Source organism: Aotus nancymaae, unplaced genomic scaffold (assembly GCF_030222135.1).
Source record: "Aotus nancymaae isolate 86718 unplaced genomic scaffold, 86718_ANA_hifiasm-v0.15.2.pri h1tg000058l, whole genome shotgun sequence".
Lineage (NCBI taxonomy): Eukaryota > Metazoa > Chordata > Mammalia > Primates > Aotidae > Aotus > Aotus nancymaae.
This window is the reverse complement of record NW_026988472.1, coordinates 48,719,591-48,735,873: the sequence shown is the minus strand read 5'-3', so window position 1 is coordinate 48,735,873 and position 16,283 is coordinate 48,719,591. Positions and strand designations below refer to the sequence as shown.

General features: G+C 43.8%; 1 protein-coding gene across 1 annotated transcript in view; it reads left to right on the top strand.

Annotated features, from left to right (window-relative positions):
• The window catches only part of WWC3 (WWC family member 3), a 132,075-nt gene that overhangs the window by 40,288 nt on the left and 75,504 nt on the right, over window positions 1-16,283 (top strand). Inside the window, exons 2-3 of the mRNA XM_021671558.2 lie at window positions 8,586-8,695; window positions 12,315-12,518. Of these exons, the coding sequence (XP_021527233.2) occupies window positions 8,586-8,695; window positions 12,315-12,518 (314 nt within the window). The remainder of the gene's footprint in view (window positions 1-8,585; window positions 8,696-12,314; window positions 12,519-16,283) is intronic.

The window sequence follows — 16,283 nt, the reverse complement described above, 5'->3', positions numbered from 1 at the left end:
TTGATGGAGAGAATACGTGAGGGATCAGCAGGACTCATCCCTTTTCGCTGCTCTGCCTTCTGCTACCCACCTTCACTTTCCTACAGCTTGGTCCAGGGAGGGTGTGGGCTTCAAGATGTGGGTCTGCCACCGACTGCCCTGCCCACCACTCTCTGGCCCTGCAGTTTACCCAGCTGCTATCTTGTGGTCAGCAGAATAATGGCTTCCAAGATGTGCATGTCCCTAAGCCCTGGAACCTGTGAATATGTTGACTTGCATGGCAAAAGGGACTTTGCAGCTGTGATGAAGTTAAGGATCCTGCCCAGGGGAGATGATCCTGGATGATCTGGGCAGGCCCAGTGTCATCATAAGGGTCCGTATAAGTGGAAGAAGGAGACAGAATAGAGAGAACCAGAAAGATGGCATCCTAAGAAAGACTCTCCTGGCCATCCTGCCTTTGAAGATGGAGGAAGGAAGGGGATACTAGTCAAGGACTACAGGAGGCCTGTAGAAGCTGGAAAAGGTACAGGAGCAGATTCTCCCCAGAACCTCCAGAAGGAATGCAGGCCCATGGACCCATTTAGACTTCTAATGTTGAGAACTATAAGGGAATCTATTTGTGTTGTTTAAAGCCACATGGCCCAGGTGCCCCTCTCTCAAGGGGCCCAGCAGGATGGAATAGGCATAGGCGGAAGGGAACAAACGAAGCTGGGCTGTGCCTTCTTCCTTCTTTCCCCTCTCTGGCCCTGGAATGACCAGCAACTTGTATTTGTTTGCTCTGCTGAACCAAGAAATGTGGTTTGTGAAGGGGAGAATCTGCATCTGGTGGCTCTCTGGGTGGTGGCTAAGGGCAGAAAAAAATTAGTGACTCCGGGGTTGATGCTGTTGTGAGGGTGGGATGAAGAGACAGTGGCAGCTGGCCCAGGAAGTCCACCACCTTCCAAAAACGCTATCAAACCTCTGCTGTCTCGCTAGCAGCTTGTTCCCTGAAGGTCAGCCTGCTTAGGCCATGCGGATTCATCTGGATCCTGGGCCTGAATATATTAAACATATCCCCAGAGGGCATTGCAGATGGGAGTGTGAGGTGATGGGAGAGTGCTTTGGCAACATGTGTCACGCATTTACTATCAGTTCATCTCCCTTACTTACAGTAAAGAGCAGAAAGCTGGGACATACCCACATGTATGACCTGGGGTGCCTGGTAAATAAGGGCACTGACAGAGCTAAAAGACGAGAGGTGATACCCAACTGAAATGCAATAAGTGGATAACATTGTATCTAGTATGATATGAGCTATGGAAAAAATGTACTACAAAGAAGAGAGAAAAAAGCTAAAATGTGAATCCAAGGCTTCTGGATCTTGAGTGGTTATATTCCTTGTAGACATTATGGTCTGAATTTTTTACATCGAATTTAAGATATGAGGGTAAAAGCTTCATATCCTTTGACCTTTAAATTTGGTTCTGGGAATTTTTTCAAAGAATAATTATAAGTACAGCTTATGAGCTTTATAGACACAGATATATCCTTTTATCGTTTTTATAAAATTGAGATATATTTCACATGTGACATAATCACCATTTTAAAGTGTTCAATTCAGTGGTTGTTAGTATATTCCCAAGGTTGTATAACCATCACCCTATCTAATTTCAGAACGTTTTCTTTCCACTAAAAGGAAATCCTGTACCCATTAACAGTCACTCTGCATTCCCTCTTTCCCCCAGCCCCTGGTGACCACTGACCACTTTTTGTTTCTATGGGTTTGCCTATGCTGGACGTTTCAACATGGAACCTCACAACATGTGGCCCCTGTATCTGGCCTCTCACCTAGCATAGTGACTTCAGGGTTCATCTGTGTTGTGGCATGTGTCAGTACAGTTGACCCTTGAACAACATGGGTTTGAATTGCATGGGTCCACTTACTCTTCTGCCTCTGTCACCCCTGAATGGGCAGGACCAACCGTTCCACATCCGTGCTGGCCTACTCAATATGAAGACAAAGATGAAGAGCTTTATGATGATCACTTCCACTTAATGAATAGTAAATGTATTTTCTCTTCCTTGTGATTTTCTTAATAAAATTTATTTATCTTACTTTATTGTAAGAATATAGTATATAATGTCAAAATATGTTAATAAACTGTTTATGTAATCAATAAGACTCTGGTAAGTAGTAGGCTGTTAGTGGTTAAGTTTTTGGAGAGTGAAAAGTTATACCTGGATTTTGAAAGTTCATGGGGGTCAGTGCTCCAACCCTTGCATATATTCCTGCATTCCTTTTTATGTGTAAATACTGTCCCTTCATAGGGATAGACCATGTTTTATTTATCCATTCATCAGTTGATGACTGTTAGTTTTTTCCACCTTTTGGCTATTGTGAACAGTGTGACTATGAACATTCATGTACAAGGTTTTGTGTGGACATATGTTTTCATTTATCTTGTGTATATACTTACAAGTAGAATTGTCGCATCATATGGTTATAACTCTGTGTTTAAGTGTTTTGAGAAATTGCTGAACTGTTTTCCAAGCATGAGTGGCTCTCATGTGTATTATATTAGTGAAAATTTGGAAGTAAGGTAGATAGATGTCAATAGTAGGAGAGTGCTTAGGCAAATTCCGTTAATCCCTTTAGAGAAGGATTTGTACAAATGGAAATTATTCAGCAGGAATTATTGAACACCTGCTTCATGCCCTGTCTTGGACCAGCTCAAAGACGATTGAGATGGGGTAATTGTTCTTAAGGAGTTTGAGCTATTCAGCTATTCCATATGATGTTTACAAATAATTTATGACAAGGGGGACAGAATTCCTATGCTAAAGGGTAGGCTAGCTCCAGTAAGTTCTGGAGAGACTCTAGGAATTAAGTGAACATGTTACAAAGTTAAGTGGAAAAGGTAGGATAGAGAATTGCACATACTGTGTGATCATGATTATGTCAGAAAAAAACAGAACCAATTCATTAAAAAAATGTAGAAAAACACACTAATATAGGAATAATGGTTGCCTTTGGGCGGTGGTGTGAATGAACATTTCTCTCTTATTTAAGTGTCTCCTAATTTTTTTGTAATAGAAACAAAAATTTCCCCAGTCTGTCTGTGGTGACTGAGAACGAGTGGGCAGGGAGAATCTAGCATCAGGTTTTTGGGGAGATGAGAACTTCAGAACCTGAGATGGCATGTCTGTAGGTGAAGACAGAACCTCAAAGGAAATATCAGTATGCACACTGCTAGCCTGCACCCCATCTTCTTCCCCTTCTTAGCCACCTCTCTCCTTTTGATATCCCCTGCCCATCTTGGTCCTACCTGGACACCAGTAATGCCCCACTGGGTAGTTAATAAAGATGCTTTGTATGATTTTCAGGAAAAAATTGATCTTTAAAGTTATTAAAAACCTTAGTAATGTTTTTAAGAAGACACAATTGAATTGGTAATCTATTTGCTCAAATTGCATTATCTAATATTATTTCCATGCATTAAAAAGGATTCTAAGCTCAGAAATGAGAAACTGCCCTAACCAGCTGATCTACTGACCTTGAATATTCCAGAATGCTCTACTTTGGGACTACTGTCAATGTTGGGAACCCATCACAGTTGAAACTGACTAGAATTGGGGGTAGGGGAGTATGATACTCAGAGAAACAGGGATCTTAGAACAAAGTGCTTTTTTTTTTTTTAGTTCTACCTTTATTTTTAATTATGTTCTTAGCATTTGAACTAGTAAAATCAAATATAATGAAAATCAGGGCATGGTGGTTCATACCTGTAATCCCAGCAGTTTGGGAGGTCAAGGTGGGAGGATCACTTGAGCTGAGGAGTGTAAGACCAGCCTGAGCAACACAGTGAGACTCCATCTCTACTGAGAAAAAAAAAAATTAGCTGGGTGTGGTGGCACATGCTTGTGGTCCCAGCTACTCAGGGGGACTGAGGTGGGAGGATTGCTTGAGCCCGGGTAGTTGAGGCTGCAGTGAGCCATCATTGTGCCACTGCACTCCAGCCTGGGCGACAGAGTGAGACCCTGTCTCTGGGGAAAACAAAATGACATTTACAAAAATAGAAAATATTCCCCCTGGTGACACTTTAACCACAATATTAGAAGCCCTATATCTTTGGTAGGTGTGAAAATAGCTTGGAGAATTAAACTTAGGCGTAAATAAATTCCTGATGCCTTTGAGAGTTTGAGTCATTGGATGATGCTGTAATAGAGGAGAATCTGGGAGATGTTGAGGCATCAGGGTCTTTTTCATTTGAAGCTAAATGGCTGCAATTGGGTGGTTTGAGCTCTCCTGTTTTGTTTGTAGACTTTCCTGTCTCCTTCCGCTTATTAATGGACTGCTGATTTCTCTGTGCTCCTGCTTGTGATAGTGCGCCCCTTTCCACTTTTAATTTTTCTCTTCTGTTTTATTGTGAGGGGAGTAAACTGCAGTATTGCCATTCCCTTGCTTTCCTATACATGTGAATAAGCGTGGGAAAGCTGAAAGACTTTTGTGCATGGGGGAAGGGGATAGCCCAGGGCTCCTTTCTTGAAGAACCGAAAGTATTTGAACATCTGCAATTCTGCTTTCGACTTTACACATAGTCCTTGACATATTTTTGACTCTTTTTCGCCTGCATTAAATTTCTTTTTGATTTCAACTTAGTCCTGTGGTTATCTAAGGGTTTAGCCTTTCCACACATCCAGCAATTTCTACTTTTCTCTTAACTGTATACAGTTCATACAGCCCCTGTGCCAGCACTAGCAATTTCGTTTTTTCTATCCTTTTATTTTGATAAAATAGTACAACGAAAATACATTAAACCAGATGTAAGCCAGGCTATTGTGAGGCCCACAAAGCTGGTTCCCCCATCTGTGGCTCACCTTGGCTCTACCATCAGATACTTCTGTGTCTCTACCAATGACAGTTTTTAAACCATGCAGTAAAATGTAAAAATTGCCCATGTGATATGGACGGACCTAAAGATACCGAGCTCTGCAAACTGAACTTTTTCCCACTCGAAGGTCTGGATTCTGGGTTTCTTGGGAAATCCTGAGAAGTGTGAATCTGGCATTGAAGGTCAGTTCAGGGGTGTGTCGGAAATTGCAGGTGTGTGTATGTGGAGCCAGCATGGCCGTGGCTTCTGAGCGAGGACATGAAGGACTCTCTTAGGAGTAAAGCTGATGTGCTTTGGAATTATTCTCGTATCAAAAGCTTCTTTTCCCTCCAAGATCCCTGCTGGAGTCTGGTTGAGTGAGGAGACTAAACAGCTAACCTTCATTTATGTGGAGGATGTGTACAAATGTCAGAAACATGACCACAAGTGGTGTTTTGTGCCCAGTGACTGAGAATGGATGTGGCTCCCAGGCAGTGGAGATGGTGGGGGTTTGGCAGTGATGATTTATGTAGGGTTGAGCTGGCCTTTGCAGGGCTGATTGGATTGGGGTACGACAGGGGAGGAGAAAGCCTCTCCACAGGCCCAGGAAAGACTGAAAACAGGTTGCTTAAACAGGAATGAGTGTGATGTTTTGGAAGGTGGGTGAACAAACTCATTTGCCTGGAAAAGAGATTGTGTGTGTGTGTGTGTGTGTGTGTGTGTGTGTGTGTGTGTGTGAGGGGCGGGGTAGGGAGTTGAAGCAGAAAGAGCCAGAAGCTTTGTATAGGCTTGGCTTGGGGAGGACTTTTCACACCAGCCCAAGGGATTTGCCCTGGCAAACTCAATACTGTGAATTTATTTCTTTTTTTCTTTTTTAGGGGGATGGAGTCTTGCACTGTCGCCCAGGCGGGAGTGCAGTGGCACAACCTCAGCTCACTGCAACCTCTGCCTCCTGGGTTCAAGCGATTCTTATGTCTTGGCCTCTCAAGTAGCTGGTACTGCAGGTGCACACCACCACACCTGGCTAATTTTTTTTTTATTTTTAGTAGAGACTGGCTTTTGCCATGTTGGTCAGGCTAGTCTTGAACTCCTGACCTCAGGTAATCTGCCTGCCTCGGCCTCCCAAAGCGCTGGGATTACAGGTGTGAGCCAGGATGCCCAGCCCAATGCTGTGCATTTCTGCATGGAGAGCCACTGTGCTTGGGGAGCAGTCTTTGGACATCAGTGGCTCCACTCAAGTGGGAGGATGATCATTGGCAGGATAAGGGATCATGGGATTGTCTAGGATGAAGCCGACCACCTCACTGAGGTTGCTGATTGTCCCCAGATGAGGCCAGGATCTCTCCTGGGTGGCCCTGGCCTCATCCTGACATGCAGGAATCGTGCTTTTTAGCCAGCAAGAGCCAGAAAACACTCCTTGCTGAAAAGTTACCACCAAAAGAACACCAGTGTTCCACACCTCCAGATACTTCTCCTCTGACGATGAAAGAGGAACCAAGATTTGTTTGGCTCTCCTTTGGCTGGTCTGAGTGCAGTGGTGTTTACAACCAATTGATCACAACCAATTACAGATTTTTTTGTTTCTTCTCCTCTCCCACTGGTTCACTTGACCAGCCTTTAAAAAAAAAAAAAAGATGTGATTAAATAGACTCTAGAACTGAATAACTCCTCTGAAGTGATTTATTCAAGACTGAAGTAATGTTACCTGCCAAGAGCTTTCTTGGGAGAAAAATATCATTTGGTATTGGTAAAGTTTAGAGTATTCATGATAGATGGGATGTGCTGTACAAGAGAAAAACATGAAATCCCTGGCCCATAAATGTTTTGGAATGATAATTAGGAAAATTATCCTTTTGAGGATAATTTTGAGAACATCTAGATGTTCTCAATGCTGTTATTGAAAATCATGCCAGAATTTGGCTCCGCAGTGCTATAATGATGGGTTTCTCACCTGTATTTGTTTACTTGGTCTTTTTTTTTTTTGAAATAGGGCCTTGCCTTGTCACCTAGGCTAGAGTGCAGTGAATCATGGCTCACTGCAGCCTCGAACTTCTGGGTTCAAATAATCCTCCCACTTCAGACTCCCTAGTATCTGGGACTACAGGTGTGGGCCTAGCTAATTTTTAAAAAATTTTTGGTAGACATGGGGCTCACTGTGTTGCCCAGGCTGGTCTTGAACTCCTGGGCTCAAGCAGTCCTCCCATCTTGGACTCCCAAAGTGCTGGGATTACAGATGTGAGCCACTGCACCTGGCCAATATTTGTTGATTAAATGAGATCATATATGTAAATGTGCTTAGAATGTACCTGTGCATGGGCATTTTTCTCTGGAGGCTTCTTTGTGAATATCATTATGTTAGAATAGCAGCAATTTGCTCAGAATTCAGTTTGTGTTAAAGTAGGGTTGTTTTTGCTATGGTTGGGTCCCATTCAGGATGTGAATCATGCACAGCAGCCTGCTGTTATCTGCCTGACTAGGACCGTCGGTACAGCACACCATTCCTGACTGGTAAAGGCATTGTGCTGCAGACATCAGTTCCTGGGATGGGACAGACTGCATACAGTCAGCTCATCTTGTGATGCGAGTTTTTGAGTGCATCGTGTTTGGGAGGATATATATGGCATATTTCACCTTCTATATATTTCTTGTTTTTCTATTGACTCTAACTTCTTAAAACTATGTGTTTAAAATGAAGATTAAAACTAGTGTTCTGATGGTGTTTATCAGTTTTTAAATGCTCCTGGGGAAAGACAGGCTTGTTGTCAGACCAGTTGAAGGAAATCACGTGTCCAAAATTCATACTGGTCTCGTGGGGCTTGGCTGTGGTTGTGTCAGTTTCTCAGGTCCAGGGACAGAAGAGGTGGGAGGATTGACTTAGTGAAATGTAGGTGATCGGATTCCCATGCATAGCAGTCAGTGTGCATTTATAGAGACAGCCCAAGAGATAGCTGCCCAGACTCAGACAATTATAGGTGTGTCTCATTTTATATGACAGCTGTGGTCCTAACACTGTCTTGTCAATCAGCGTGATCATGGGGGATCAGGGAGGGGGAAGCTCTACTTTTAAAAATCCATCTGAAAACCCTTTACTTTAACTCTCGTCAAGCCCAAATTTCCTTAATCAGATTTTCTTCAAGGAGAGATGCCTGTAGACAAAGTGCTTTTGTTGTTTTTCTCCAGAAAAACAAAAAAGGACTCTGAAATTTCTGATTCCTACTGTATAAGAAATACAGGAAGTATTTAGTGGGGGTCTCATTGTATTGTTACCTTGCTTGGCTCTTTGCATTTGGCCAATGGTTGATGTTTATTAACTCATGACCACTGGTAGATGAAAATATTGCAAACGCATTTTATATAGATTGATGCCAGTGTTCATGTGTAATGTATGGAAACTGAAAGTTGTGAGGGGAACATTTCTCAGGGAATGAGAACAGAGCATAGGTGCTCTCTGATTTTTCTGGAAGAACTACATTCCATTGTCATCACCTCATTAAACATGCTGCTTGAAAGAAGATGCTTGCTTTACCTGTTTTGTTAGTAACCAAGTATCTCTTTTTGCTCATATTTAAAGTTGTACTTTGAGATACTAATGTTTCTAATTGCCAGTGTACTAATACAGTTATTGATTATTTAGGCAAAGCTGGTGAATTTTCCAACCAAATATTTGGAGCAAAAGCAGTCAATTAGATTAGATAAAGCAAAGTTATACAAAACTGACCTGACTTTCAAATTTGTTTTCATAATTTTATTTTGCAGGATAACAAAGCCATTGACCTTTGCCGATTGTGTTGGGGATGAACTGCCTTTAGGATGGGAAACTGTATATGATAAACAAATTGGAGTTTACTACATGGACCACATAAATAGTAAGTAGTATGCAAAATCTGTGGCGTTCTATCAGAGATGCCAAAAACTTTCTCTAGAGTGAAACAATCGTTACCATCCAATGTAGCATTAAATTGGGTTTTATAAATGTAATCCAAAGTTTTCATTAGCTCAGTTCTTCACAAAGTGAAGCAGGTCTGTAGCTATACCTTGCTTGTGTCTTGCTGGGGACTGCATATAATATGTTTAATGGAGGGTTTTAATAACTAATGGAATAATAAGTGCCCAAGTGTTTACCTTCACTTCATCTCGTCTTATACATTTAACTTTAGCTTTCATGCACCAAACCTTTTTGGGGTGTGTGTGTGTGTGTGTGTGTGTGTGTGTGTGTGTGTGTGAAGGGAGGAAATGGTATAGAGACCATAGCAAAAACGATGGGTCTTTGACCATGCCAGCCTCCTTTGTAGAACTATCTAGAGCAGTGGTTCTCATCCTGGGTGATTTTGCCTCCCCCGCCCTAGACACTTAGCATTGTCTGGAGGCATTTTCAGTGGCTGTGCCTGGGAGAGGTGCTGCTGGCATTCAATGGGTGGAGACCAAGGATGCTGCTAAACACCCTACAACGCACAGGACAGCCTCCCGAGGCCCAACAGAGAATGAGGCGACCTTAAATGTCAGTGGTGCTGGGGTGTAGGAACCTGTTCTAGATCTGTTCTCTGCCCCTCTGCCCTTCCATCTTAGCTGTCTCTTCGTCAGCTTTCTTCGATGGGGTCCCAGCTGGGAATCCATTTTTCACCCTCTCTCTTCATTCTGGCTTCCTTCAGTGGCTCTGTCATTGTCATTTTGCTACCAGGATATGAAGCATGACTTCCCCTTGACTTAATGGTTTCTGTCCTTCGGTTGGTGAAGTGCGGGACAGCTGTGGGGTCTGAAGGTGCATGGTGCCCCCACCTGAGTGATTTTGAAGCTGTTTTCTAGGCCAGTCCCATGGCTCCTCATGTCCCCACCATGCAATCGACCCAGGTTGGTGTCTTCAGGGCTGATTCCTGAATTGTCAGTTGCTGGCGCCCAATATCTGAGTCCCCCATCTCAGATCTTGGGGCAGTGGGGTTTTGGTGCCTGGCACCCATTTTTGGGCACAATTGCAGCTCTTATGCAGAGACTGGGCAGTGGTGATTGGAGACAGGGGATACATACCGTTATGGCCCTGCTGCCCTCCCAGGCAGGTCCAGGTGGCAGAAGGACTTCTAGGTGGCCCCGCTGCTTGCTGGACAAGGCAAGTACCTGGCAGAAGAGAAGCTTAGAGGCCCCAGTGGCCCTCTGCCAGCCTGGCACTTCACGGCTGTGTGTGTTTGGGTAAATGTGGCCATTTGAGCTAGGCTTCCCAGCTGGTAGTCTTAAGGGGCAGCTCCTGACACGTGAGAGCTGCTCTCTTTACAGGGCCACCATGCTGTGGACCTGGGCAGATGCCCATGACTTCGTTAAGAGGCTTTGTCCTTCCTGGGGCTAGGTGGTATGGATACCCCAGGCCCACTGAATCTCATCTCTGGTACAAGAGCAGGACTCTGATTTTGGATTTGTTTTGGTTTGTAAATTTTCTCCTGTGAGCTTTTAAGCCCTGGAGAGGATTTCTAGGAGGGGCCCTGGGATGGTGTGTGAAGGGGCGAGCAAAGGATATTGACAGGAAAGCAGATAGGGTATTTCCAAAGGAGAACTTACCTGGAAAAATTCTAGCAAGCACACTTTTGTGTGTGTGTGCATGTGTGCATGTGTGTAAACAGACATAATGTAAAATTTACTGTTTTAACCATTTTGAGGTAGAATTCACAGAACCTAAAAGGAGCCATTGTTAAAGCGAGCAGTTTGGTAGCATTTGGTGCATTTACAGTGTTGCGCAGCCATTACATCTATCTTATTCCAGAACATTCTCACCCCAAAGGGAAACCTCCTCTCCATTAAGCAGTCATTCCCCATTCCCCTTCCTCTAGCCCCTAGTGACCCCAAGTCTGCTTTCTGTCTCTATGAAGTACCCAGAACAGGCGACTCCACAGACATGGAATCAGCTGCTATGTGGCCTTTTGTGTCTGGCGTCTTTCACTTAGCTGCTGTTGATATTTTCTCATGTCATAGCGAGTATCAGAACTTTATTCCTTTTTATGGAATTGTATTCCTTTGTATATGGTTTATACACACCACTCTGTTTTACGCACTGAGTAAAAGGCCCTGAGAATATAAAGGTGACCAAGGCTGTGTCCCTGCCATCTAGAGGCTGTAGTTTAGGTGGGAAACGGAAAAGATATAAAAACACTCATGTGTCCAGTGTGAGGGGGAAGAAGGGCAGCCCACATAAGCAGGGGAGAGACGCGTGCGCCTAGAGGATCAGAGAAGGCTTCAGAGAAGAGGTGCCTTTGCAGTGTGTCTGGGAAGACAGCAGGCCTTCCTGTGACAGAAGAGGACTGAGTCAGCATGGCAAAGGCACTGGGGAGCCAACCAGGCATCTTTGGGGACTTCGCAGAAGTTCAGTCTGTGTAGAGGATGTTTTTGGGGAAAAAGATGGAAAGTAGAGATGAAGCGGATGAGCGAGTTTCGGGACTCCTAGATCAGGCTAAGGAGATTGGACTTTGTGCTTTCAAAGAAGTTTCTGCATGAAAGCATTGCAGCCCAGTTAGGAAGGCCACTTTGGAGAGTGCACTGAGGATGGGTTTTGGTGGGATGAGACCGGAAGGCCCTGAGAGTCTGTCTGAAGTAAGGGCAGACAGAGACAAGGGCATGTCGCCAGTCATTAACATATCCAGGGGCAGGAACGTCCAGTTCTTCATAACCCACTGAATATTTCGGGAGGAAGAGGAATGGGATTCTTTGAGGATGAGTCCCAGGTTGCACTCCCAGGCTGTCCCCGCGGTTAGATCCAGATGATGCAGCTCCCCATGAGGGGAAGACAGGAGAAGCAGGCATGTGCTGTGTGGTGTTTGGTTTCATTTTGCTCTTAATGGGGAAAGGTGGTGTGGAGAATGAGGGCTGCTTTGGATGAATGGCTGGGAATGACTTTGGGTCCATCCCTGTCGAGGTGCATCCAGAAGGCAGGCAGGAATGAAAGGTTGGAGCTGGGGAGAGGGGCTGGAGCTGGAGGTAGGCACAGGCCCTTGGATAGCTGGACAGGGAGGAAGCAGGAGTAGACGTGAGGGAAGCTATGGTGGGAGGAGGCAAGGAAGTCAGTGAGAAATGGGAAGAGACTACATGGTCTGGTCTGAGAAATGAAAGGAGAAGGGGGCCAGGCAGGCCAGGGGCACAGTAGAGTTTCCATCATCTCACGCAGAAGGAGTCAATGAGGAAAAGGTCATACATAGCAATTAGTGTGACAGTTCTGAGCTCACGGGGGTTCGAAATAATTATTTGTTGGTGAAAACATCATCTCGTATTGTCTTCCCTCCTGCAATGGACTGTTTCATATCTGTAGAGTTTCCTTCTCAACTTCACTGTGGATCTATAAATAGAAAGTGTTCCACACTTTGGAAAGGTTGGCGATATAAAATCTTCCATAATATGCATCCTGGTAATTAATTAATTTTCACATTGATGACCTGTATCACTGCATGACTGTTGGTCAATCTAAGGATTTTACTTTTAAGCCACTTATGTTTTTGCCTTTTAAAATTTCAGAGCTTACCCAGATTGAAGATCCAAGAGAACAGTGGAGGCGAGAGCAAGAGCGCATGTTGAAGGAATATTTAATTGTAGCCCAGGAGGCTCTCAATGCCAAGAAAGAAATCTACCAGATCAAGCAGCAGCGGTTCGAGCTGGCCCAGGAGGAGTACCAGCAGCTGCACAAAATGTGTGAGGATGACAGCCGCTCCTATGCCAGCTGTGAGTTGACTTGTCTCCTGTTAAAAACCATTGTGACTTTAAAAGCCATCTCTCTGCTAGGTTACCCGGAAGCACTGAACCTTCCTTGGGCAAGATAGCTTCATAAAGGTTCTAATCGCATACTGTTAGGTCATCAGTATTCGGCACTGAAATCAGATGGGCACCCAGTAGCCACTCCTGTAGCAAGGATTTATCAAGGGCTTACTTTGTGCCCAGGCACTGGGTTATGGTTGGTGATGACTAAGAAAGGAAAGGTCTCTGCCCTTGAGCTCACATTCAGGTGGGGAAGGTAAAAAATAAACAAAATTTCAGGTAGCAATGTATACCAGCCTCCTGTCTCATGCATGTCAGTTTTGAAGAGGGCTTCCCTCAGAGATCTCTGCAGTTAACACTGCTTGTCTGGGATGATCTCTTGGGAAATCCACACAGTGGTTTCATTCATCCTGGGTGGCAAGACTTAGGAGACCTCAGCCATGTCAAGCCTCCTTTCTCTTTGTAGAGTCCTCTCTTGGGCATTAGGCTTTATTAGGCAGTACATGGAAGGAGGAGGAACATGGTAGAACCCAGAGAATTGGGGGACTCTCCTTCTGCCCCTCAGGTAAGATGACCGTGTACTGTGAGCTATTCTCTAAAGGGATCTCTCTTTAGTTTTGGAGGCTGCCAGGGGAGGTGGGGGGCTTCCATTTCATTAGTACTCAGCAACTGCTCAGTGTTGAAGTAACCAGGTCCACTCTCAGAACCCAGAGCATTTGCTGTCACACAGTCAGTCACCACATGAGCCAGTTCCTTCCCAGAAGAGCTGTCACCCTCAACAGCCCCCAACAGATGTGCATGACTGTGACTGTCCTGGGCACTCGTGAGCTTAGAAAGAATGGGTGAAAGTTGGTACCACTGGTTACTGGGTTGAATTTTATAAAAACCTGTGTGTTTGAGACTTGGGGCCTTTCCTGTGCTATTAGTGCCATGTTGCCATGGCAGATGTTAAAGACATAGCCATAGTTTTATTCTGTGTTGCAACACAGAATAGAGGTAAGGCCAAGGGGACACATGTCTTGTGCTCTGTTTTATTGCAGTAACTGTTGAGGGAGCAGAAGCCTTAGAAGCTGTGGCCAGGGGTGGGGTATTCCCTCTGCAATAGGAATTGAAGATCTTTCTATTACCATGTATCCTGAGGGAAACCGGAAACTCAGGTTTAATGATGTGTTACTTCCAAGCCATCTTATCTCCATCTCTGCAGATATTGGCACATACCTGGTTTTTTGTTTTTTGGTTTTTTTTTGGCTTTGTTTTGTTTTTAACTTTCCATTAGAATGTTATAGGTCAGCTCTGTGCAGAATTTTAGAGGACGGTTTCTTATCTGCACGGTTATCTTTTCTTGGAACGTCTTTTTCAGATTTTGGTATGAGGGTAATACTGGCCTCATAGAGTGAATTGGGAAATGTTCCTTCCTCTTCTGTTTTCTGAAAGAGTTTGTGTAGGATTGGTATTAGTGCTTTCTTAACTATTTCATGAAATTCACCAAAAGAGCCACCTGGACCTGGAGTCATTTGTGGAATGTTTTCAACTACAAATCCAATACTTTTAATAGAGAGGTATCCAGATTTGTTATTTCTTTTTGAATCAGTTTTGGCATTTGTGTGTTTCAAAGAATTGTCTATTTCATCTAATCTAAAAGTCAGCTAACTTTTCTATAAAGGGTCAGATAGTAAATATTTTAGACTTTGTGGACCATACAATCTCAGTGGCAACTATTCTACCCTGTGATTATAGTGCAAAAGCACTGAGAGACAACATGCAGACAGATGTGCCTGGCTATGTTCCACTAGAAGTGTCAAAACAGGTAGCAACCTAGCTTTGGTCCACAGGGAGTTTGCTGCCCAGTGATCTAAGCTGTCAAGTCTATGAAGTTGTACAATTCCCCTTTTAGCCTTTTAATGTCTGTAGGCTTTGAGGTGATGTCCTCTCTTTAATTGCTGATATTAATAATTTGTGTCTTCTTAATCAGTATAGCCAAACTTTTATTGATTTTTATCTATCTTTACAATACACTGGCTTTTGCCCTGTTCTCCCATTTCTTGTCTGTTTCTGTCTCACTGGTTTTTCTTTATTATTTCTTTCCTTCTACTTAGTTTGGCTTTAATTTGTTCTTCCTTTTCTAGCTTCCTAAAGTAGAAATTTAGATCACTGATTTTAGATCTTTCTTTCTTCTTCACGTAGCCATTAAAGGTAAGGATTCGCCTCTAAGAACTACTTTAACTGCATCTCACAAATTTTGGTATGCTATATTTTCATTTTCATTCAGTTCAAAATAATTTGTCCTTTTTTTGGTGGTTTTTGACGCATAGGTTGTTTAGAAGTTAGTTAGTAGGACTTTTTAAAGATATGTTGTTCATTTCTAACTTAGTTCCATTGTGGTCAGAGACTATGTAACATTTCAGTCTTTTGAAATCTATTGAGATGACTTTTATGGCCCAAAATATTGGTCTTTTTTGTCTGTTTGTTTTTCGTTTTGAAATGGAGACTTGCTCTGTTACCCCGGCTGGAGTGCAGTGGCACGATCTTGGCTCACTGTCTCACTGCAACCTCTGCCTCCTGGGTTCAAGCAATTCTCCTGCCTAAACTTCCTGAGTAGCTGGAACTACAGGTGTCTGCCACCATGCCCAGAAAATTTTTGTATTTTTGGTAGAGAGGGGGTTTCGCCATTTTGGCCAGGCTGGTCTCCAACTCCTGACCTCAGGTGATCTGCCCACCTCGGCCTCCCAAAGTGCTGGAATTACAGGTGTGAGCCACTGTGCCCGACTGGTCTTTTTGATGATCAGAACCCCATGGGCTTGGTGCCTTGATGTCACCCTAGCTGAAGTATTGGCTTATAACTGGTTCTGAGATCATATAGTTAGCAATTGTAAACATTTCAGAAAGCTGCTTGGTAGGAGTTAGGTTGAATGGTATAAAATTGCCGTTTTTATATCTAAAAAAGGACTGAATATTAGCCGTTCTTATAATCCAACCTAATAGTGTGTTTCTTTCCAGCGGTCTTTGGGTACCTTATCTTTTACATGCTTGGGTTTGGTTAGGTCTCCAAAGAGGCTCTCAAATCAGTCTTCCAAAGAATGGAATGGAAGGAGTACAGATCAGAAAAACTTGGCAGGATGTTTCTTGCCAATGATTGAAAAGAAAAATTGAGGCCGGGTACAGTGGCTTATGCCTGTAATCCCAGCACTTTGAGAGGCTGAAGCAGGAGGATCACTTGAGCCCAGGAATTCCAGACCAGCCTGGGGAACCTAGCAGGACCCTGTCTCTATTAAAAAAGAAAGAAAAATTGAGTCTAGAGAAAGTGTGTATTATGTACTGGGTACTACCAGTGCAGCCAGGACCTCAGCTGCAGTGAGTTTGGGGACTCTGGACTGGATGCCCTTAATGATGTAGGCATTCGAACATCCTGTCTGATTCCACATCCACTCTGAGGGGCAGTGAGGGGGAATCCCAGTGCAGTGCCAAGCTGTAGGTTAAGGCTATTCAGTACTTCAGCATCCTGTGGAGTTGAGGACCCTACAGGATCCTATGGGATCTGGGTTCCATGGGCTTTTCACTTCTTTGATGTTTGGGCAAATAGGGAATTCTACTCAATTACATTCCTTCTTGTGCCTTATGGGATTTTATTAATGCCCATTAAAAAGATATACTCAAGAGGCTCTTTTTGAAGTAGTATCTTTCTTCAGTAGAGGAAGCTGATGATTCTGTTATTGACTTGAGGTTCTAAGGTAC